General features: G+C 39.6%; 2 protein-coding genes across 2 annotated transcripts in view; one reads left to right on the plus strand and one right to left on the minus strand.

Moving 5' to 3' along the window:
• Positions 1 to 25476, plus strand: part of LOC149170664 (1-acyl-sn-glycerol-3-phosphate acyltransferase PLS1-like) — a 147393-nt gene that overhangs the window by 55211 nt on the left and 66706 nt on the right. The window contains exon 2 of the mRNA XM_089423973.1: positions 3505 to 3627. Coding sequence (XP_089280099.1) covers positions 3505 to 3627 — 123 coding nt within the window. The remainder of the gene's footprint in view (positions 1 to 3504; positions 3628 to 25476) is intronic.
• Positions 5988 to 25476, minus strand: part of LOC149170665 (uncharacterized) — a 42128-nt gene continuing 22639 nt past the window's right edge. The window contains exon 4 of the mRNA XM_089428078.1: positions 5988 to 6158. Coding sequence (XP_089284204.1) covers positions 5988 to 6158 — 171 coding nt within the window. The remainder of the gene's footprint in view (positions 6159 to 25476) is intronic.

The following is a 25476-nucleotide window of genomic DNA, read 5'->3' on the forward strand; positions in this document are numbered from 1 at the left end:
AACAATCGCAAGTTGTAATGAACATAAACCAAGCTCTCTGCCCGGTCTAAATTCAACCTGTTCCTTTTAACACTGTGGATGAAAGAATAAGAGCTCCAACACCTCTCTGCAGAAGAAGTGTTTACCACCTGTGATAGCACCCGCAATGCCAAACTCTGTAGAAGTGGAGTAGGCCCTCCATGCATGTTCCACCACTCAAGAGCAGAAAAATGCTCTCGATCTTGAATTGCATGCATGCTCCCAAATGGACCAGTGTTGCTCGTATAGTTGCTCACCTGTCTCCGTACCAATGCAGCCTCCTCATTATCAGGGATTAATCTACTCAATGCAGCCATATATTTTTCGTGAACCTCTTTATCTTGGTGTGGTTTTTCCCTGCTTCCCCCCTCAGGTGCTGGTTTTGAAAGCCATGATGGATGATAGTATTTAGGTGTCAAAACATATGCTAATGCATGCAATGGAACATTTAGCATATCCCATCGGTTTTCCACCTCTTCACGAATATAATTGTACAAGGTGGTATCTCTAGGCTCAACAATGTCTTTAATCTGCCCCAACATGCTATCCATTTGCTCATACACCTCCCCAATTACTGGTCGATCTGAATCTGCAAACTTGATCATGTAATAAATTGGTTTGGTGAATTGCAAAACATATTTAACCTGTGACCAAAAGTAACTGTCAAGAACAGTGTCCTTGACTTCATTAGCACCATCTGTGTCATTGTTAATTTCATCCCATGTTTCAGCACACACCAGATTAGTTAAAGCTTGTCTCACCCTCACTAGCCGCCTAAAGGTGAGGTAATAACTAGCAAATCTTGTCTTTGCAATTTTAAGCAATTGCAACTTGGAGTAAGTGCCATAGAAGTAGTTTACCCTTGTATGCCCTGTGATGAATTTAATGAGCTGCTTCCCTTTCCTGTAAACCTCAGCAATCCACCCACAATCTTTGTGTTTCACAATATCATGCATCAAAAGGTTCAATGTGTGAACCAGGCACCCAGACCAAAAGATGTGTGGATGAGTACGCTCAATAATTTTTCCTGCTAACTTACAATTTGCTGCATTATCTGTGATCACTTGAACCACATTATTCGGACCAACATCTTTGATTGATTTCAATAGGAGATCTGCAATGTTTTGTGCAGTTGCACTGATGGAGGAGGAGTCATGAGATGCAATAAATACTGCACCACTAGAAGAAACACCAAGAACATTTATCAAATGTTGGTTTCTAATATTTGTCCACCCATCTGATACAATGGATACCCCAGAATCCACCCACTCATGTGTAAAACGTGTCAAAGCTCTTTGAACCTTAGCTTTTTCTCTTTCTAATAACACTGTTCTAGCTTTCTCATAGTTGGGGGCCTTGTATCCTTTTGGGGCTTCATTGATGGCCTTTACCATTTCATGCCAATAGGGAGAGCGAAGCACATTGAATGGTACACCGCAAGCACAAAGAAAACGGACTATCTTTCCATCCACATCATCCCTCCCAGAAACATTAAGGAAATCCCCTATTGTTTTTCTACCTCCAGAGGTTGCAAAAGTACCATGAGGAGATGGGCAACTACCAAATTTAGAGGTTGCACTTGATTCAGAATGAGTTTTTTGTTTCTTGTTTTTTTGTTGTGCAGCCATCTCTATTTGGATGTATTTTGTTCTTTGTTCAGCTGAAATTTTTGGGCAAATTTGTACCCCCACAGAACCCTTTTTTTCATCACTGTCCAGCACCCCACAAAGATGCCTCCTCAGACGGGTATATGAACCACAATATGGTTTTCCTCCATGACAATCATGAGGGCACATCCATTTGTAAGATCCACCACCCTTTCCCCCATCAAGTTTGGTCACATAGTTCCACAAGGGTGTTGTTGTACCTTTCCCATCTTGTGCTTCAGTGTCCCCTTCAAGTTCATCCCCTTCCTCTTCAAACCCTTCCTCCTCATCATACATTGGGTCACCAAGTTCATCCCCTTCCTCTTCCCCTCTATTCCTCACCCTTGCCATCATTAAAACCAAGAGTGGAATGATACATAGAAGCCAAAAGAACACCATCTTGGAATATGGATATAGGTGGTGGACAACCTGTAAATAAAGGAGCAAGTAGAAACAATGGGAAAGAGTAGGAGAGGGAGGAGAAAAATACAATTTTTTTTTCAAAAAAACAAGGGAGTTTGGGGTTTGAACTTACCTCTTTAGCTCTTGTAGATGAAGTCCTCCAAGCTCTTGCTCCAAGCTCCTCCTCCTTCTCCTAGCTCCTCCTTCTTCACTCCTCCAAGCTCTCCTCTCTTCTCCTCTCCTTTCCTCTCTTCTCTTCTCCTCTCCTCTCTTCTCTTCTCCAACTCTCATAAACTCAAAGTGAGAAAATGAGAAGAGAATGGGGGCTTTATTCTTTTCTAAACTCACCCTAAACTAACCCTAACCTCACCCTAACCCACCCCCTCATGCTAACTTAAGTGAACTTTTTTAAAAAATAAAAAAAAAAAACCAAGTAACATGCTGCCCGCGCGGAGGAGAGAGGAAGCGCGCTTCCGGGCCTCGTGAAGCGTGCGCTTCCGGGCCTGAAGCGTTGCGCTTCCGGAGGCCAGAAGCGCCCTCCGAAGCGCGGATCCGGGCAGCCGCTTCCAATATTCCAGGAATCGTTTTTTTTTAACGGAATCGCGCTTCATAAAATCGGAATCGCGCTTCGGGGAGAGGTTCCGGAACGCTTCCGTACGGGACGCGATTCCGGCCTCGGATCCGGGGGGCGATTCCTGCAACACTGTTCTAGAATCTATTCCACTGAGGATTGCTTGTCTCTTTCAATCATTAGATCTCTGATTTCCTCTGAACACTGCTTCTCTCCGAGGGCCTTGATGAAGAATGATTATATTCCTTTGTATCCATTATTCCATTCTCATTCTAATCTGTGCGAACTCAGGTACTGGAAACATGTGTGCATTAGGCTACATACTTTTGGACATAGATTGAAAGGCTAAACTTCAAGTCAATCTGTGTTCTCTCTAGATAGTTGTGTCGGTGGCCATGTTATGTAAAGATAAGGCAATGAATAAAGAGATCAAAGTGACAGAGAGCTCAAGCATTATTCAAAGAATATGCTCATTTGGGCTACTGTAGAGGCAGATATGGCAATATTATGATATATATCATCTGCACTGACAAATTAGTACAAGCCAAAAAGTATGTACTGCTTTTGTTAAGTATGAAATGCAACAAGCCAAAAAGTATGCACTGCTTTTGTTAAGTATGAAATGCAACGTTTAAATCTCTTTCTCCCTCTCTCTCTCTCCCCCGTGATCAAGCCTGTATGAGCTAGCATTACAACTATTCTGTGCAATTTTTAGATATGTTTCGCATGCATTTGTTTGCTATCCTTGCTAAAAGGAGGCTCAGTTGTGGTCTTATTTTCTGTAGCTAGATAGTGCAGGTTGCAAGCATGCGAAAAAGGCAGACATTTCCTTCCCTGGGGCTCTAAATTTTGTTGTTACTGTTGCAGGCTCTTCTTTTCCTTATATTATTGCCATTCTCAAAAAACATGTATCGAAGGGCCAATATATTTATGGTGGACTTACTGTGGTCGGAGCTTGTATGGCTGGTTAACTGGTGGGCAGGTGTCAAGGTGCTCTTTTTGTCCCGTTAATTGCATCATAAATTAACTTGTCTATTTGATGTTATTCGTAATCTATCACAAAATGTCTTGAAAGAGCACATACATGGAAGTTGACACATTTTCCGATCAACTAATATTTGAGATTATTGTTATCAATGTTGCTAAAATATCCAATCAATGCATAAATTTTCTTCAAACATCTAATACATGAATATAGGGGTATTTCATACTTTCATTAAGAAGTATGGAAGTATTTTATCCTGATATATACAGGTCTTTTAAGACATGGTTACCGTGGCTAATTGTTACAGTGTTCTACTGTTAAAGTAGTTGATCTTCTGAGCAACCTGTTTAAGGTCTATCTTAAGAAAGATTCTTCTCTATACTCTCTTTGAATTTCTCTCAATACTTTTTAGGTTATAAGCTATTTTTCTAGTCGATAGCACGTTTTAATAGCTCCTATTTGTTTGGAATAGAACACAAAAGCTACCAAAGTATCTCTGAGTGAAAGAATCTGCAGAGAGAATTGAATGATATAAAGTGACAGATTTTTACAAGGATTATTCAAGTTGATGTAGCTGCTCGAAACTAGCAAATGGCCTGCAGTATTTTTTTGAATCCCAGAGGAACCCAATAGCCCCTAACATGTAACTACTAGTAAACCTCTGGGGGTCTATGGCCTGACCACCTCTCTGTAAACTGGGTCGCAAACATGGGGATTTGAACCTTGGATCTCTCAGTTTTCACAGTACTTCGATCACCAATTGAGCTCCCCCCCCTGGACAAATGGCCTGCAGAATTGAGTGTAAACTGCTTCATGTATTATTTTAAGGTTAGTGTGACTGCAAGAGCTGTAGTCTTCATTTGTTGAATCCAAGGTCCACATTATCTTGAAACTTATTAGGAAGGTTTTGTGACTTTAATTTATTAAAGATTGTCAGGTTTGAAATTTTGGACAGTGCAAATTGATATCTTGATGCCTTGTCTTTAACTGCTTGAGCAAAAACACCACCTTTTATTTTTGATGGGATGAAATTAGTACATGCCTAAGATAAAAGTAGTATGTATTTACTATTTAGTAGGGATAACCCTACCCTACTATTAGTAGTAGTACGCCTATTCCTTCCTGTTCTTATGTTGCCACCTACTTACCATGGTGTCTGGTCTCTTACGTCAGAGTACCCTAGGTTTTCATGTATGAAGGGCCAATCAGAAACAATCTGGATGCCATGACAGAAGTTGGTTCCAGGATGGGTTTCAAACACCTCTGCATCAACGAAGGTTCAGGAATATACTCGGTATTACATAATCTGTTCTTACATAATACATATTTCCTTTGTGTTACCCTTTGTTATTTTGTAACTTTTTCTTTGGTTGCCTTCAATAGCCCTTTATTGCTCTATGGATCCTCTGTTTGATCTGTAACACCCACCATAACCTCCATTGCTTCCCACAATTTCTATGTAATAGTTTTCTTCAGCTTAGATTTAATAGACTGACTTTTTTATGAAGTGCAAGGTATCTACTCTTGACCTTCGTAAAATGTAGAAAATCTACGAAATTCTGATCTGTTAATATGAACGATCTGAAATAAAATTTCTTGTCACATAAAAACAGAATTTCTCTACTAGATGCAGCAGAATAGGAACAGAAATCACACAATAAAATCACACTGTCTTTCTAGGGAACCCAACTGGGAAAACCCTTTGCTTGATGAGAATTTTATTGATAGAAAAAAAACTGAGCAATTGATCTCTTACAAAATATAACTGTCTTAATTTGAAAGACACACTTGTCTTTCCTACTTGATCTAAACTTGAAACCCTTGCAAGACTGTTGATCTCTGCTGCCCTCTACCAACCTGTGCACAAGCTTCTCTTGCACACTCTTTCTCTCACAAGCTCCACGTACAAACTCGTGCTTCCTATTGCTTGGTCTCACCAACTCGTGCCCACCAAAACAATGATTAAACTTGTGCCTTTGTTCCTCCTTTAAAGGCAATTCAAATGGTTAAAATTAGTGATTTTTCTAATTAAGGAATGATTTTGTGATTGATTGAGTTAGCATGAGTTAATTGCTCATGCAACTCGCCTTATTTCAAGTCAACCACTTGAAACTCAATCGCTTCTGTTTTTTCTCAATCAACTCACACTAGAAAATAAAAAACTCGACTTTCAATTTCAACACAAAAATTAACTGCATCCTAACTTGCCCTAATTTTTGGGGACTGATTCCTAAATTATAGGAAAGCGTCCTAATTTATAGGGTATCTCCTAATTTTTAGGAACTCGAGTCATGCACAAGAAGTAACTCATTTTGGCGCCTATGATTAAGGTACAGAGCAAGGAAACCTTTTCTCACTTATATTTTCAACACTCTCTCTTCGCAAGGAAGGTGTTCCTGGAAGAGTCTCGTCCACCTGGATCTGTTGTCAACTCTACCAAGTTCTCTGTTGCTGCAACTGCTCCCTTTGAACTAGAAGACTTCCCTACTTTCTTCTGCAAAACCTGCTTTGAAGACCTGTTCTTTCTTGCCATGCTCTGCGAGTCCACCATTTTAGTCATGACTCATAAGTGCCATGTACCCTGTGTACCTGGGTGTCTACTTCTTGATGTTGGGACACTCAAATCTCTTATGATCTCCCTTAACCAAATCCTCTACCCACTTGGCTCGAACTTTCCCTATACTGGAAGTCTCTGACTGAGTGGCCGCCTCCACTCCACTCGCCCTGGGCTATGGTCCTCATCATCATCATCCTGCTGGTCAACCCAACTGCCAACTAACTTAGACTGAAATTGAGACACTGGCTGAGGCCCCATCTTGAGAGCTTTATGCTGCTCTCACTCAACCACCACTTCCCTACTCTGAGTACTCCCTCCCATGCTGCTCAAGGTTGCACCTGTCTATACCTGCAACTTTGTGAGATTCTTCACCCTCACGCTTATTTGCTTCTTACATCTAGAAGCTAAGTGCTTAGATTCTTACATCTAGAAGCTAAGTGCTTAGAAAGTAAGGGTGGAAAATTGAATTTCTTCACTTAGAAAGAAATTCACTTTTCCACCCTCTTATGTATATAATATGGATTTCCACATCCTTATGGATTTCTCTTTCTTCTTTAATTTCATGGTAACTAGAGTTAGGGTTGGCTTAAAATTTGCATTTTATAGCAATTTTATGCTAAAAATTTTATTTTCGTATTGGAAGGGATTTCATTTAATAAATAATAAAAGGCATATTTTAACCTTAAAATTAGGGATGACATCTTGGTATTTATTGCTATCTTATGCATTTGCAACAATTTAAAACAACTGTTTACTTAACCTTGGCTTGCCTCATTCATAGCCTATCTGTCTTTTGTTGATCCTATTCCTTATAGGCTATTTTCTAGAGTTTCTATATGCCACCACATGCCCTAAATTTACGTATCTTACAAAATCTAACTTATAACAAATCACTTCTAAATTATAAAGGTCTTAGGGAAGTGTACTTGAACTGTAGGCAACTCCTATATCAACTTTTAAAGGCTTTGTCTATACCTTTCCTTGAATTATTAGCCCTTTCATCACCATTGAGTCCCCCTTAGTTCAATATCTTGTTGGTGATTTTTTGTAGGGAAGCCTCCCTTGTGGGGATAAATTCCACCACTAAATCATTGGACTGAGGTGATAGTGGTGGCTGATCTCTTGTTGCCATAAGACCCTTGTTGCCATAAGACCTAGGTTGCTTAGTGAGGCTTTGCACTAGGCCTGCTACATTTTGCAGTTATAGGCCCTATTCCTGTTCAATTTGTTAATGTCAATAATATATCATATCTTTTATCGATGATTACACGAAGATGTGTTGAGTGTACTTGTTGAAAGATAAATCTTAGGCTTTTGAAACTTTAAAAAAATTTCATTTAGATTCATAATAAAGCATAGTCACATATCGGTACTCTTCATATTGATAATGGAGGAGAATATACATCTAATGAATTTGAAAAGTATCCTTGCCAACACAAAATTCAACATTGGATCACAGTCCCATACAATCCTCAACATAATGGTGTAATTGAAAGAAGGAACAAGACTATCTTAAATATGGTTCATTCCATGATGTTATTAAAAAATGTGAAGTTGATGTTTTGGGATTATGTGTAGTATATGCGAAAAACATGCGTGTATCTCATGCTCTTCGAATAAGACTCCATATGAAATGTGGGATGGTCACATTCCTTTGGTGAAGCATCTTAGGGTTTTTGGTTCCACCTACTATGCCTTGATTCCTAATGAGGAAAGAAACAAGCTTGATGTAAGGAGTCAGATGTGCATCTTCTTGGAGTACTTACATAACACCAAGGCACGTTGTCTTTATAATGAGGTGAACAAAGTTCATTCTTTATAGAGATGTAATTTTTCTTTAATCTTCCCAGAATGACAAAACTGTTAAGCAATAACTTGATCATCCAGATAGATTCATTTATGTAAAGACATATCATGACTATGATGATGATATTCCACATCTTGAAGGGGGGGTCCCTATCTTGGATCAATCTCTGAAATCTCATTTTGAAAGACCATTTCCCCCTTATGAAGAAGTTTTAGCCATTTCATCAAATCAAGAAGTTTTGAATGACATGATTGAAAGGTTGAGCCTTGAAACATGTGTTGAAAGGCTAAACTTCAAGTCAATCTGTGTTCTCTCTAGATAGTTGTGTTGGTGGCCATGTTATGTAAATATAAGGCAATGAATAAAGAGATCAAAGTGATAGAGAGCTCAGGCATTATTCAAAGAATATGCTCATTTGGGCTACTGTAGAGGCAGATATGTCAATATTATGATATATATCATCTGCACTAACTAATTAGTACAAGCCAAAAAGTATCCACTGCTTTTGTTAAGTATGAAATGCAACAAGCCAAAAAGTATGTACTGCTTTTGTTAAGTATGAAATGCAATGTTTAAATCTCTCTCCCCCTCTCTCTCCAATGACCAAGCCCGTATGAGCTAGCATTACAACTATTTTGTGCAATTTTCATATGATTGTGAATTGAATTTTTCTACTAACTTCCAATCAACTTCCTTTGAAGTGTTGAAAGTGATTGTTATTGATATCAAAGGCTGCCCAAATGAAAGAGAAAGTCACATTGTCAAATGGCATATTTTGAGGCCATTTTGATGATATATGACACACCTTCTAACTTCTCAAGGTTGAGGAGAAATGATTTTTTGAATATTCATTATACATCTTGCTAGTTGCACAAGTCGGTCCAGCCAGTGGACATGTCAACCCAGTGACTAGACATGTTGGCCCTAACCTAGATCCTGTTGTAACTTTCTCTGACACCTTTAAAAGTTACAAATTTTCTTTAAAATTTGCCACCTTCCTTCAATTTTATCCTTGCCTTGACAAATACCTTCCTTTAAATATCATTCCATCTAATCCTTTCCATTGCTAAAGGATGAATTGTCTTTGAGGTTTTTATAAATGTCTCTTAGTTATTTAATAGTTTTTATTTTAAATGAAATTTAATTTTATAAAATATATATAATTATATTTCTTTAAATTTTTTATTTAAAATATTAAACTTAATTTAAAAATATCAAGTCAGCCTAATCTCTAAAGTATGGGAACCACATTTGTTACCATGTTATATACGTCAGCCAATAATAACAACTCACAAGTCAAATCAAAAAGTCAAATTAAACCTATGTCCCCACCCCACACTTCACACATTAAACCACCATAATCTAAATTCCTCGAGATGTGTGAAATGATTAAATAAATGGTTTGTGGGCAGGGGGGACGGTTGCCTATTTGACTTTTAACCTACCCCCCCTTTCGCAAAGTTGTTTCACTTTTACTTCTTTTTACAGCTGTCACCCTCTCGTCGATTGTGGACCCTCCCCACCCCCTCCAAAACCATTTACCAACTACCCCCCACAGAACCTTTGTAAAACCATTTTTTACATTGATTTAAATTTATAAATGTCAGACGGGAAGGTTTACGGGGTATGCAAACAAATTCCTATATTATAAAGTATGTATCAAGGGCAAATAATGGAGGGAGCATTTTAGAGTCATATTTTTCTTAAATGAGCGTATGGGTGAAAGATTGGAGGTAAGAGGAGACCAAGTAAAATGAGGTAAAGTGAGGATGGAGTTTCCGATGCTAGAAAGATATGTTTCTTCCTTGTGGGATAATTTTACATAGGTAAAAATAAAAATTTACAGAGTAGAGAAATAACGTTTTATGCTATGAATTTAAGGAGGAAAGAAATCATAAAGAGGAAAATGCACGCGAACATAAAAGAAACTAAAAGATATTTTACTAATCATGACAAAAAAATGCATGGTTTTCAAAAATGGGAAGGAAATCAGTGGATGGTTTTATGAAATATGTCTATGAATTTTATTTATTCATAAATATATAAATTCAGGGAAAAACAAGATATTTCAAAACAAGACATGGATTTCAAACAATGGATGATTTTACGAGAAATTCGTTCGAGGAATTTTTTTTGAGATTTCATCTACGAAATTCATGAAAATAGAGAAATATGAATTTACAGGTTTAAAAAATGTTTAGGAAATATTTTATCAAAATATTTTCCTCCCAAATATTTTATGACAATGGTTAAGCACTTAAAAGATAATGAAGGCAAATATTATGGACAAAAAGGTTAACATATAGTTTGGCTTAACTCTAAAATGCAAAGAATTCCTTGATCAACTAGGTGGAAAAACATAAGCAAACATGAGATTATTTTCAGATTTTGGACTTAGAAATAACAATCAAAGGGACAACTAGTTGATACAGGTGGCAGAGTTAACCAAGTTTGAAGGGAAGATAATAGATTTTGTGAAAACAACTTCAGCCACTCCAGATTTCAAAGCAGAGGACCAACATCAGTAAATCAATTTTGGATTTAAAGGCAGATTTTGAGGCAACACTTGAGCAGTTAGTCCCAAGGATAAAGGCAACTAATTAGCAGTCAATGAAACAACCTCAGATTTCCAGGGCAAAATCTTAAACAACTTCAGATTTCTTAGCAGAAGAATTAGAAACTAAAAGATCACTCTTAGATTTAAAGGCATAAGACTTTCTGCTATTTCCAAATTTTTTGCAACATATTGTATTTTTAGTTTATTTAATAGGGTTTGTTTCCCATAGACTAGTGACAGTTTGAGGAAGATGTTTTCCTATATATTGTTTCAATTTCATTGTAAAAGGGTTGGCTTTTGATGCCAGAACCCTTCCATTTTTGTAAAGACTTTTATTACAAGAATTTAATTAAAGTATTCTAGCTCCAGTTCATGACAAAATTTGCTTTTCCTTTGTATGTTTTTTTCAGTGCTTTCATACTTTATTTCTGCATATGTTCAGAATCCAGAGTAACATAGGAGCTAGGGCAAGGCTAGGTTAGAGTATTGACCTCCCTAATAGCCTACCATGAAGTTATTATCATTAGAGAGATTAGCTTATTGAATTTTCTGTTTGAAATAAGCTCCTCTGCATCTTTAATTGTCGCCTTTTGTCATCTCTTGAATGTACATTTGTTTGGTTGTAGAATTCTTCTACACACATCTACTACATTTGATTGATTAAGTATTCAGTATGAATACTTAATTATCTTTTATTCATCTACCAAATTCTCTAAAGTATGTTATTCTGTCAAAGCTAGATGTTGGCACTTTGATCAAGTTTTTGCAAGAGAGGGATTTATTTCTAAGCAGATATTGGATATTCATCAACAACCACCTACAACAAATAATAAATTTGGCCATTGTGCTTCAAAGGCTGTTGTTTAGTGATAGTGAACAACGTTAAAAAAAGCCTCGTAACACTTGAGGGAGCCCCCTCTGGTTCAAGGGCCAGCTTGAAACTAAAGTTTGGTTGAGTTGGTTTCTCAGCACAGTTTCGCAGCCAAGTGCTGCCTTTGAGAAACAGGTACAACAGATCCCAAAAGCACCATAAATAGGAGTGAGAAGGAGAGTTTTTGACCATCGCTCAAGTGAATTTGGTTTTTGTTTTAACGAGCAAGAGGAGTAGATTTGAGGTTCATACCTCGTGAACTATTAAGAAGTGAAGTGAAGCCAAGTTGGAGAAGTCTTTTGTGAAGTATTTGCTAAGTTGTAGGAGGGATTTTGGCACACTTTTAAAGGTTTTTTTTAGTCTCTTTAGTTTTGGTTTAAAGGAGGTTTTGTTCTGGTGTAGAGGAGGTCGAGTTCTGCTCTATTGGAGGTCGGGCCTTGTTTGAGGCCATTTACTGTTGAGGCCTAGTTCTGTTGAAGAGGCTGAGTCCTGTTGAAGGTTGAGTTCTGATCTGTTGGATCGAGTTTTGATGGAGGCCATGATCTAAACTGGGTTGGGTGGAAGCTGTCGGGAAGAAAGACCTTTTGAACAGTGTCTAAGCCTAAATATTGTTGCAAGTTGGTGCTTATTGAGGATTGCTGTCCTCATCTTCTTGACATGTTCAAGCTTGCAATTTTTGTAGGTTGATGCTTATAGAGGATTGGTGTCATCACAAGTGGTTGTAGTAAATTGAAGACTGTTTGAAAAACATTCAAATATTTCTTCTTCAAGTTTAGATTTCCACTTTAATCTATGTGTTTATGCATTGTGTTGATGATTGATTATGTGATGATATTTTATTTTTAAGATTAATAAAGTGAAAATAATTTAATCTAAGTGATACTGATTCACCCCCCCTTGAGTATCACAGTGTATTTCAAACAATTGGTATTAGAGCAGGCTTCTTCAAGAAAAATCTAACAGTTGGAAGAAGATCTTACAGGGGCCATTGCCAGTCGAGAAGGCTCAATCAAAATTCCTTTGTTTGATGGAACAAATTTTGCTTTTTGGAAGATAAGAATGAAACCCACTTGATGTCTCTTGGTGCTGAAGTTTGGCAATTTGTTTTAGATGGATATAAGGTTCCATCTTCTCCTCTAGCTGATCAAGATGGGAAAAAGGCTTATGTATCCAATGAAAAAGCTATGAACTCCATTTTAAATGGCTTGTCAAATTCAGAATTTGTTGAAGTTATGCAGTGTGAATCAACTAAAGAGATGCGTGACAAGCTTCTAAACAACTATGAAGGAGATGACAAAGTAAAGAAGGTAAAGCTTCAGACCTTTCACAAACAATTTGAAAGCTTGAAATGAACGACGGAGGTGTTGCTGCTTATTTGCTTCGAGTAGATGAAGTAGTTAATTCTCTCAAAAGACTTGGTGAAACAGTGGAAGAAACAACAATTGTTCAAATTTTTTTGAGGTCCCTCCCTATGTGTTCTGATGCCAAAGTATTTGCCATAGAAGAATTAAAGGATTTGGAGAATCTAAAAATGGATGAGTTTCCCGAAATTTTCACTGCATATGAAATGAGGACGTTAAACTCATCACATAAGGAAGCAACATTTAAATCATTGTAGAAGTTTAGAAAATGCAAGTTGGATGACTGCTCCAACGATGAATCAGATACATAAATGGCTCAACTAGTCAAAAAGATAAAGAAAAAATCTAGATTCAAAGGTAAGTTACCTCTCATCCATTTTAATTGTCGTAAGATAGGACATTTTGTTGCTAAGTGCCCTTTCAAGGAAGATAGTGGTGATGAGGAAAAACCTAGAAAAAGGATCTTTTGAAAAGAAGAATCTCTACTCCAAAGAGGATATTGGTTTTTTTGAAGAAAAATAATATGATTCTGATGATTATAGAAGGGAGATCCTATTTTTAGCCATAAATGACGAATCCAACATAGACAAATCAGAAGAGCAAAAAGAAAAAAATAGAAGAAGTTGTTGAAGGCATAGTGGATCTTGAAGCATAACTCATCATTGCATTAGAAGAGATTGATAACCTCAGGAAGAAGAACAAAAGACTATCCAAGGAAATCATCTTCATCAAGACTGAAAAAGATGAAGCAAAAAGAGTGGAGAAGTCTTGAATAGTTACCTAAAAGAAAAGCTTGAAGCAAAAAATTGTCTCATTAAGGAAAGAGCTAGATAAGCTCAACAAAAACATGAAAAGCTCTCAGACCCTGGATGCTATTCTCAATAGTCAAAGATCACCACATGACAAGATGTAGAAATTTGGTGTGTAGACTCACACCAGTTTTGAGTTTAGTGATTCCTCATCAAATTTAATGCCCAACCCACATTTAATATGCCGTTATCATAAACATGAGTAATTTCACAAATTGAAACACATAGAATCTACTTTTTCTTATTCACCTTTGCTGAGAAAAAAACACAAGCATACACACAAAAATTTGACACAACTATTTTTGGTCAAATGACCCTGGAAAAACCCCAAGGGAAAACCAGTGAGAGAGAGGAGATATTTTTATTTCTCATGAGAATTTATTACAACAGTGAAATCAACAATAAATGCAACTTATCTCCCTTGGAAATTGTGCCCAACTACCCAGAAATTTATGCTGCTCATTGTACAAACAAACAACAATAAATGTTGTATGAACTCTATTTTTGTGCCCAGTTTCCTTGAAATTTGTGTGAATGTTGCCTAAAATTTCATGCTACTTCAAACTGCAATTAATGCAACAGAAAAATCCTTGTATTTTGTGCTACTCGAAATTTGTGTTTTTTTTCTCCAAATGTATGGTATAGCATTTAATGCACCCTATCCTCCTTGAGGTTCGTGTTGTAGCTGTTGTACAATGTTGGAATGTGTGCCTTGATTTTTGTGCTATCCTTGCTCAGAAATTTGTGCCCTCTTCTCGTTACTGTACGAACTACTTTCTTCTCCTTCAACTATTCAAATTGCTCTGTCTTCCCTCAGCTCAACTCCTCTTGTGTGTGCTCTCTCCTTTTCTCCAAAACTTATGAAGAAAAATTGGTGTCTCTTCCCCTTCCTTGACCTTTTGTCTTTTCATAAGGAAACCCTAAGATCTAATTGCAGAATTTTTTTTGACCATTGACATCAAGATGTTGATTTGGGGTAGCATCGGATGTGCTCTAGCCACGAAATTTGGTGGAGAGGTTGGGGCACATGAGATCTCCAATACCCAAAAAGGGTATGGGCAGATTCTAAACAGTTCAAGAGATATTAAAATAATTAATATTTTAAATGGAGTCCCTAAGTCTAAACTTAGAGAAAATAAAATATTAATGTGTATTAATATGAAACTGTGTTAGAATGGTCCAAAAGACATGGATCAAGCCAGATCTAATCTTAGCCATTGATTAGGGACTTAATCTCGGCCGTTGATATGTCAACCGGAAAAGTATAAGAGGAGGCTTGAGGGTCATTTGGAAAACACACCAAAGTGATCAGTCATTCTATTCTCTAGAGCGGGGTTTGCTAAGAGAGATAGAATCAGTGATCAGAGAGAAGCTAAGGGGCATTGAGTACAGAGAGACAGAGAGGTAGAGATAGTGCCAGGGGAGCAGTAGAGCAACTAGAGAGAGTGACGCAAGAGCAGCCAGTGCTCATGCAGGGCCATGCACAGGTAGCTAAGTGCTGCGCAGAGCACGAGAGAGGCCAACGTAGCTGACGCAGAGGGTCAGAGAGCTGATGCTGGCCCTCCTGGGGTTGACGCAGGGCCAACGCTGGGCTAGGAGAGGCTGACGTAGTCTAGATTGGGCAAAGGCTGGGGTTTCTAGGGCAAATTGATGCTAAGTAGCTGCCGAAAGGATTATCCGGGGTTTCAGCTAGTAGATTTGTTAGAAATTGAGAGGTATTACTGCCAAGGAAATTCTCTGTTGGATAGGCCAGTTTCAACACCCAGATTGTACTTTGATATTTCTTAATAAGAAAACCCTCAGATAACTGCACCGATTTTTGCACATTGGGTTTTTTCGGGGACATTAGTCTAAAAATAATGGTGTGTTTGTTTCTGTTTCTTTTAGTTGCTGATCTGTAATATGTTGAGCATGCACTAGTGTTTATTTTCAGTATTTACATTGTAAATAACTTGCTAAGGAAAATAACAAGTAGGTAGGAATAAATCAGATAAAGTGCATGGAGGGTTTCTAACTAAGTGAACTTAACTTCAACATGGTATCAAAGCGTGATTGCAGATCATAGGAGGACTAAAAGACATTAGCCGAGCATAGAAATAGTAGCAGAAAACAATTGTCTGGAGGTGACAGACGCTGTTTCTAGTAGCGCAGAAGCCAAGGAGTGTGACACAAAGCTAGCTAGGGTTCACGCAGGGCCACACAGAGGTAGCCGGGAGCTACACAGAGCCTCAGAGAAGCCAGCGTTGCTGATGCAGAGGGCCAGAGGGCTGATGCAAGGCCTCCCAGGGCCCGGGTGACGCAGGGTCAACGTGAGGCAGAGAGGGGTTCACACAGTCCACAGATAGGCAGTTGTTGGGGTTTAGAAGGCTGCAGGAATATTGCAGAGTGGAGCTAGTGAGGTACTGTAGTCAGAACAATACCTGACAGAGCAGGGCCAGAGGAGTTGCTACCGAGGGTTTCTAGCCGAGGAACCTGGATCAGTGGTGCGGTTGCACAAGATGATCAGAGTAGGGGGCATCTTGACAAGCGACAAAAGGATTTCCAGGAGGGAAATCAAGACTCAAAGGAAGTCCAGAAAAGAACTTCCAGACGGGAGGTAGTGACTCAGAGGAGTCGAATAGAGAACTTCTAGAAGGGAAGTAGAGGAGCATCATGGCACTACACGGAGTAAGAGACCAGGATAGGCTGGACAGAGCATCGAACTTTGCAGTCTGGAAGGCCAGAATCTTATCCGTACTTGACAGGATCGTGTCAAGAACTTCTCCTTGAAGGTAATAGCTGTCCTAGTTGACCCCAATGATAATGACAGGTATGAGGAGGCGATGGCAAGGGCCAAGAGCATTATCCTTGACGGGGTCAAGGATCATGTAGTACCACATATAGGTGAGAAGGAAATGACATTTGAGATGTGGGAGGCTCTCAAGAAGCTGTACCAACATACTTCTGTGCAAGAGAAGAATGCTGCTTGAGAATCAGATGAGGTCGTATCATATGAAGAAGGGACAATCAGTGACACCTTCCTCGGAGGACTGAATGAGATCTGAGACCAGTTGACTGCTATAGGGGCGACACCAAATCGGGAGCTAATGGTGAGGACAACTTTGAATGCTGTCTCAGAAGACTAGGAAGTATTTGTCCAGAGTATACTGGGCAAAGGGGTACTTCCACCATGGGATGAGATGTGGGTAGCTCTTCTGATCCAAGTGGATATTGGTGGCCACCTGCCAAGTCCACTTGGACCCCCACCATTGTTTCTTTTAACTTTTTAGTTTCCTTAATTGTAGCACAGTTTACTACTTTTAGTAGTTTTTCGGGTCCTGAAATTTTGGAGCTGTTCTGAGGCCCTAAACGACATTTTTTGGGAAAACTGGGAGCAACATGGGTCCATGGATCAATGTTGCTCTTCCCAAAGTTGTAGTTCTCGGATAGATCTTTCTAACGAGATATTGTGCGCATCAAACGAAGATCGTATGCCAAAGTTACGACCCCGGGAAGTTGATGTACCAATTTACCCAAACGGGGCCCACAGTTTGGCGTTCCATCTTCTAGGGTTAGGTTTTTGGATGTTTAGGGTTTTCCATTGTTTCTCAACAATAAATAGGCCTTCGAGCCTCATTGTAACACAGTTCAGAGGCATGTAGCTGCCACATCTCTTCTCAGAGATAAGCTACCATCGCCCTAGCTGGTTTATTTCCATTTCTGTTGGTAAGCATATTTCAATGTTTTACATTAATGAAATGAAGTATTATTTCCACTGCATATCTGTATTTATGGTTATTTCTGTAATTTGTTGCGTTCTTGTTTAAATTCGGATTAGTGGTATTAGAGCGGTCTGCTCGTTCTCTGTTTTTCTTTGCATGTCCCCAACGAGGTCGAGATATAAGGAGTTAGGGCTTGAACTGGTCGAACCTTTGCAAGACCAGCCTCGTAAATCCTGACGGCCTCCCATGGCGGATGAAAAGAAAGACGATGGGGCAGGAATGCGATAATGGACAACTTTGCCTAGATCCTTCAACGACTACCGAGGGGCGACGCATCGACTTCCAACAGCTACTATGTAAACGTCACGCCCTTTAAGGTACAAATTAATTTTGAAATCTCCATGTTCGAGGGTCAAATAGACACAGATGCCGTAGATAAATGGTTAAATCTGCTAGAAGGGTATTTTTCTGTTCATGATTTTTCCAACAGGGAAAATATTATTTTCGCTCTTCTCAAAGCAACTCCCCATGTCAAGGACTGGTGGGAATTTGGAAACCTACTGCGAGCAGAAGGATGAAAGTACGGGCTCACTATTTTCAGTCGCACCCACTTGGAATTCATGCCGGGATGCCATCAAGGAGCAGTTCTACCCTGTCAATAGCTATGAGGAAAAATACATAAAATGGACCACGTTGCAGCAAGGAAGGGACTAAGATGTGCCAGAGTTCACAAACATTTTTCATACCCTTCGCACACAGTTGGGTATCAAGGATTCTGAGCTGCATTTGGTACTCAAATACTGCGGCTGCCTACACAAGTACATCCAGGAAGAGATGGAGTTCCTGAACATCTCCTCGCTCAGCACGACGTACCGATATGCTGTCAAAATCGAGCAAAAGTTTAAACAGAAGAAGCGAGACTTTGGATTTGTGAATCCGAAGCAAGGGAAAGGCTTCCCCAAATCGCAGAACCAAGGACAAAGCCAAGACGGGGCAACCCAAGACAACCCGTCGAAGCTGCAAGAAAAGAACAACACCATGAAGTCAAAGAAGGACACAGGAAAGTGGTGTGAGTTCCATAAGAGCCCCACTCACAACGCAAGTGAGTGTTGGACCAAGTAGTCATTGGTGGCCGAGTTGAAGCCTTCACAATCAGATGCATGTTTTGACCCTGAGTCAAAACCCGACAACGGGAATGGCAAAAGGAAGCAGATCATTGATGCGGAGCCCAGCGCCACTGTTGCCACTGCTAAGATCCAGAAGAATGAGCCCGAAGATCCAGAGGAGGGGGAGCATCTTTTCCACTCACAAATGTGGGTGAAAGGTTCGCCGCTACAATTCATTGTCGACAGTGGCAGCGAAAAGAACCTCATTTCAGCAGAGGTCGTGAAGCGGTTGGGCCTACTAACTACACCACACCTGTAACCGTACAATATCGGGTGGCTTCCCCAAGGGCGAGATCTCCGAGTTCGCCAGCAGTGCAGCCTTCCCTACAACATCAAACGCTTCACAGACGAGGTATTGTGTGATGTTGCACCTCTGGATGTTTGTGATGTATTATTAGGCCAACCTTACTTGTGGAGGCGACATGCTGTGTATGAGTCAAGTCCTCGTGCTGTCATTATTTTTTTGTGTAATTCATTATACAGGATACCGGAGGTAGCCCCACCTACCACCACCTCTTTGATCACTGCTAAGAAATGCAACAAGCTCATCTCCGAGACTAGGAAAGTGATTTTCTGTCTGGTTCACTCCCAAAGTAAGGGGAAGATCGTCGCCACATCCATTATCCCCGCGAAGGGTTCCTCCACGCAGCAACAACAACAGATGGATACGATCATGAAAGAACACAGGAACATCTTCTCCTCATCCACAGGGGTACCGTTGCACTGTCAGGTCAAGCATTCATTCGATCTAACTCCCAGAGCACCTATACCCAACGGGCCGATATATCACCGCTCCATTTTGAAAAATGACAAGTACAAGAAGCGACATGGTCCTTACATCAGTACCAAGGCTGTGGGAGACAATGCATTTGAGCTCAGCATTCCCCCATTCCTTGGCCTGCACCTAGTGTTCAATGTGGACCGCCTTCGGCCATACTTTCCACCATTACTAGACACATCCGACATTGCAGAATAACTCACACCCACAGAGTTAAATCTAGATTGCATGGAACAAGCTACAACTGATCAGATCATGGACACACAGATCAAGCACACTCGCCAGCAGAATATCCAACTGTATCGAATTGTCAAAGCAGGCCAACTCCTTCAAAGCAGGCCAACTTCTTCACCAGGGCAAGTGGCTCACCAGGGACCAAGTTCCGTAGAAGTTTCCTCATCTCATGGAGAACTCAACGCAATGGGGACCATTGCTTCTTAAGGGGGGAGGAATAATCTAGGTGGATATCGGTGGCCACCCGCCAAGTCCACTTGGACCTCCACCATTGTTTCTTTCAGCGTTTCAGTTTCCTTAATTATAGCATAATTTACTATTTTTAGCAGTTTTTCGGGTCTTGAACTTCCAGAGCCGTTTTGAGGCCCTAAATGACGTTTTTTGGGAAAACTGGGAGCAACATGCGTCCATGGACCGATGTTTCTCTTCCCAAAGTTGTAGTTCTCGGATAAATCTTTCTAACGAGATATTGTGCGTGTCAATCGAAGATCGTATGCCAAAGTTACGACCTCGGGAAGTTGATGTACCAATTTACCCAAACGGGGCCCACGGTTTGGCGTTTCATCTTTTAGGGTTAGGTTTTTGGATGTTTAGGGTTTTCCATTGTTTCTCAACAATAAATAGGCCTTCAAGCCTCATTGTAACACAGCTTAGAGGCATATAGCCGCCACATCTCTTCTCAGAGATAAGCTACCATCGCCCTAGCTGGTTTATTTCCATTTCTGTTTGTAAGCATATTTCAATATTTTACATTAATGAAATGAAGTATTATTTCCGCTACATATCTGTATTTATGGTTATTTCTGTAATTTGTTGCGTTCCTGTTTAAATCCGGATCATCTTCGCCAGGAAGAGATCAGACGACAGTCGAAGACGGGTAGCAGCAGCAAGGGGATCAAGGTCAAGCAGGAAAAGCGGAAGAAGAAGGATCTCTCCAAGATCAAGTGCTTCCATTGTGGGGAGCTGGGTCATTATGCGACCCAATGTCCAAGGAAGAAGAGTAAGGGAGAGTCTTTTGAGACTAAGGCAGTGCTAGCAAGGGCAGAGAAGGAAGTTTTGACAGACGATGACTGTGCCATGAGTGCACACGCACCACTTGAGCGGAAGTGGGGAGACATCGAGCTGTAGTTAGGCGGACTACAGGCGATGAGGGGTAGAATCCTCGAGGTACCCAGCCTCTTGGATTAGACCTTGCTACGTGAGCCCCAAAGAGGAGTAGCAGGATTGGCTGAGTTGGATACAGATGGATGTGGATGGAGCGACAGAGAGAGCTACAGTGCAGGAGTCTCGAGACAACGCAAGGCTAGCAGGCTGCAACAATGTGAGAGGCACAGGAGTGTTGCACCAGTGCAGGATGGCGTAGAGAGGTGTGCAACGGTGCGAGATGCAGGGAGTTGATGCAGCAACGCAAAGGTCAGAGAAGGAGCATTTGTCAGCGGCAAAGGGAGCTTCAACATCAGGAGGGTCTCTAGCCCAATAGAGAGGTCAGAGTTGGGAGATCAGTTACTTACTTCTCAGTAACTGAGTTGCAGTGCAGCAATGGGCAACACGATGCAACATGATGAGAGGAGGTGTAGTGCGGATGCAATGCTAGGAGAAAGGACCAGCAGCAGCACGGATGCAAAGGGAGCTGTCGTACAAATGCAGCAGTGGCAGTGGCAGAACCATGGGCAACAATACATGATACAACAGTGCAGAGGATATTGGATAGGAAGGCTTCGCATCAGCACATGAACTGATGCTAGATAATCAGGGTGATGCTCAGTGAGGAGTATTGCCAGAGCACAGTCTTCGCTAAGAGGGAGTGTTGATTTGGGGTAGCCTCGGATGTGCTCTAGGCACGAAATTTCGTGGAGAGGTTGGGGCACATGAGATCTCCAATACCCAGAAATGGTTTGGGCAGATTCTAAACAGTGCAGGAGATATTAAAATAATTAATATTTTTAATGGAGTCCCCAAGTCTAAACTTAGGGAAAATAAAATATTAATGTGTATTAATATGAAACTGTGTTAGAATGGTCTAAAAGGCATGGATCAAGCCAGATCTAATCTTAGCCATTGATTAGGGACGTAATCTTGGCCGTTGATATGTCAACAGGAAAAGTATAAGGAGGCTTGAGGGTCACTTGGAGAACACACTAAAGTGATTAGTCATTTTATTCTCTAGAGCAGGGTTTGCTAAGAGAGATAGAATCAGTGATTGGAGAGCAGCTAAGGGGCATTGAGTACAAAGAGACAGAGAGGCAGAGATAGTGTCGGGAGAGCAGTAGAGCAGCCAGAGAGAGTAACACAGGAGCAGCTAGTGCTCACGCAGGGCCACACGAAGGCAACTAAGTGCTGCGCAGAGCACCAGAGAGGCTAGCGTAGCTGACGTAGAGGGTCAGAGAGCTGACGCTGGGCCTCCTGGGGCTGACACAGGCCAAGATAGGCTGACACAGGGCCAACGCTGGGCTAGGATTGGTGCTGAGTAGCTGTCGGAAGGATTATCCGGGGTTTCAGCCAGTAGATTTGTCAGAAACTGAGAGGTATTACTGCCAAGGAAATTCGCTGTTGGGTAGGCCAGTTTTGACACCCAGATTGTACAGTGTACTATGATATTGCTTAATAAGAAAACCCTCAGATAGCTGCACAGGTTTTCCCACATTGGGCTTTTCTGGGGACATTAGTCCAAAAATAATGGTGTCATATGGTGTGTTTGTTTCTGTTTCTTTTAGTTGCTAATCTGTAATATGTTGAGCATGCACTAGTGTTTATTTTTAGTATTTACAATGTAAATAACTTGTTAAGGAAAATAACAAGTAGGTAGGAATAAATAAGATAAAGTGCATGGAGGGTTTCTATCTAAGTAAACTTAGAAACTTCAACACAAGGGTGGAGATATAATCTCTCATTGACCCACTTAAGTCACTTAGACTTTAATCATCACCTTTTTCATTAATTAGACCAAAAGGTCACTTTATGACTTCAATGCTCATAAATTCATTATATCTTTATTTCTTATAAAGTTAGATCAAGGGGTCATGTTGGACACTTTTTCCTAGGCAATACACAATGCCTTACAAAACACTTGTCCTTGGTACACTTTCTAACACAAAACTGGTCCTAGTTATATGGGTGAAACTTCATACAGATAAGATGCAAATCCCAAGTTGCCAGGAAAGTTGAAGAAAAGGTTGAAATCTTCAATCTCAGTAAGAGCAAGGACAAAAGTAGGGAGGAGTCTGGAAACACTGCTACACCAAAAAACTATGCTAATGCTCTCAAGAAGTCCATTCACAATGCAAGTAGCAATATGATAAGGGACAAGGACCAACATTCTTCTCCAAAACAGATAATTTCCAGAAGAATTGTTCCATTAGGACATTCATACACAAGAAGAGGGAATAATTCATTTGCTCCATTATCCAAGTATTGTATAGAGTGTTATAGTTACAACAATTTTGGACATATGGCGCAAAATTATCTTGCAAAATCATTAGAAGGGTTTTGGAAGAAAAAACAGGAAGAACCGCCAACAGAAAAATTCAGACTAGCGATGTATGCTCGAAACAATCAAAGTCATTGATACGTTGATTGCAGGTGCTCTAGACACATGATCGAAGATCAAAAGAAATTTATTACTCTAAAAGAAGAAAAAGGAGGAAATGTGTCTTTTGGAGACAATGGATCTGAAAGAATTGCTGGAAGAGGTACTGTAAGCCTTGACAATGGTAGGGCTAAAGCAAAAAATGTTTTGTATGTTGAGGGACTCAAACATAATCTTATGTGTCAGCCAGATGTGCGATCAAGGTTAGGATCTCAATTTTTGTGCTAAAGAATGTAAAATAAGGAAGACTAATTCAGTATGTTTAGTGGAAAAATCTTTAAGAACTCCAAATAATGTATATATTATTGATGAAATTCAAGGAGAAATATGCTACATTGAACAAACAGATGAGAGTTGGTTATGGCATAAAAGGCTAGGACACTCGAGCTTTAACAGTTTAGTAAAAATCAATAGAAGAAAAGAAGTGAGAGATATGTCCAAAATCGCGAAACCAACAAGCGTCATTTGCAAATCTTGTCAACATGAGAAATAAACAAGAGTGAGTTTCAAATCAAGGGAGTGCTCGACATCAAGACCAATAGAGCTTGTTCACACAAATCTATGAGGATCAACAAGAAAGCCGACCTTGCAAGGTGAAAGGTACTTTATGTCGTTTATCGATGATTATACTAAAATGATGTGGGTTTCATTTTTTAAAACAAAATCAGAAGCATTGGATACTTTCAAGTCATCAAGGCCTTAGTCGAAAATGAAAGCGATCTTAGAATCAAATGTTTAAGATCAAACAGAGGAGGTGAATTTACCTCAAATGAATTTAATGAATTCTGTGAGAAATATGGAATCAAGAGACAACTTTCAGTCGCAAGAACTCCACAACATAATGGAGTCGTAGAAGGAAAGAACAGATCAGTGCAAGAAACAACAAGAACGATGTTGCTAGAAGCCAAATTACCAAATAAGTTTTGGAAAGAAGCAATGGTTGCAACAATTTATCTCATGAATAGATCACAACTCTGAGTTAACAATGACAAGACATCGTATGAGCTATGGAAAGGCAAGCCACATCAATTAAGTATTTCAAAATTTTTGGAAGCAAATGTTACATGAAGATAAACTATGATAAATTTGGAAAATTCTATTCTAGAGTAGACGGGGGAATCTTCCTTAGATACTCAACAAGAAGCAAAGCTTACAAATGCTAGAATAAAAGACTACACAAAGTTCTGGAATGTATTCATGTAAGAATAGATGAAGCTTGGCTAGAGAAAGAACACACAAAATGAGAAGTCAAAAGATACCATCTATGTGGACCAAGAAGAGATTACTACAAAGGAAGAACAAGAAAAAGAAGAGCAATCTCCACTGAAGACGACTTTTAAATTTGTGCAAAAACATCCCCAAAGGACCAAATTATCAGAGATGTTGATGTAGGTATACAAACCCGGAGAAGAATAACTGATTCACGAGGAAAAGTCAATTTGGCCTTTCTTTCCAAAATAGAGCCAAAGGATTTTGCACAAGCCAATAAGGACCATCATTGGGTGAATGGTATGGAAGAAGAATTGAATCAAATTGAGAAAAATAACTTGTGCCACGACCGAAAGATAAAAATGTGATTGGGACTAAATGGGTATTCAAAAACAAAATGAATGAAGATGGAAAAATGATCAAAAATAAGGCAAGACTTGTGTGTAAGGGCTATACACAAATTGAAGGAATTAACTTCGAAGAAACCTTTGGTCCAGTTGTGAGATTAGAAGCAATAAGAATATTTTTGGCATTGACGTGTTCTAAAGGCTTCAAAGTTTATCAAATGGATGTTAAATCAACCCTTTCTAAGTGGAGATTTAAAGAAAGAAGTATCCATCAAACAACTGGAAGGTCTTGACTTGTCCGAAAATGAAGACTATATGCAAATTGAAGAAAGGTCTCTATGGGTTAAACCAAGCTCCAAGAGCTTGGTACGTTAGGCTAGATCACTATCTTAACGACAAGGTTTCAAAAGAGGGGTTGTTGACAACAATCTCTACATCAAGATGAAAAAGGACAACTTATTAATTACACTTGTATATGTGGATGATCTCATTTTTGGAAGCAATAACAATGATATAAGTCATGAATTTTGTTTGGTCAATTTAGTGTATTCTAAATTGCTATTTAAAATGTCAATCCGGGATTCGTAAACTGACGAAGTGAAGTGTACTATATGTACTAGATAACCATTTCCTTAGTCTTTTGTCGTTTTTGAGTTTTTTAGTTTGTTTTTGGATTTATCTTTTCCTAATGTGTGATAGCGAAAATGAAAGTTAAGTGTGGATGGTGATGGTGATTTCTACGGTGATTTCCCCAAACTTAAAAGTGATCAAAGAGAAAGCTTTAAAACAACTGTAATGAAATCAATTTTTAAGAGGAAGTAAATGTATCAAACAGTGAACTAATGACAGTGGCCCAGTATCCTTGCTGCTG

The sequence above is a fragment of the Pinus tabuliformis genome, chromosome 4_2 (assembly GCF_031772625.1).
Source record: "Pinus tabuliformis cultivar Carrire ecotype Pingquan chromosome 4_2, CPIR1, whole genome shotgun sequence".
Taxonomy (NCBI): Eukaryota; Viridiplantae; Streptophyta; class Pinopsida; order Pinales; family Pinaceae; genus Pinus; species Pinus tabuliformis.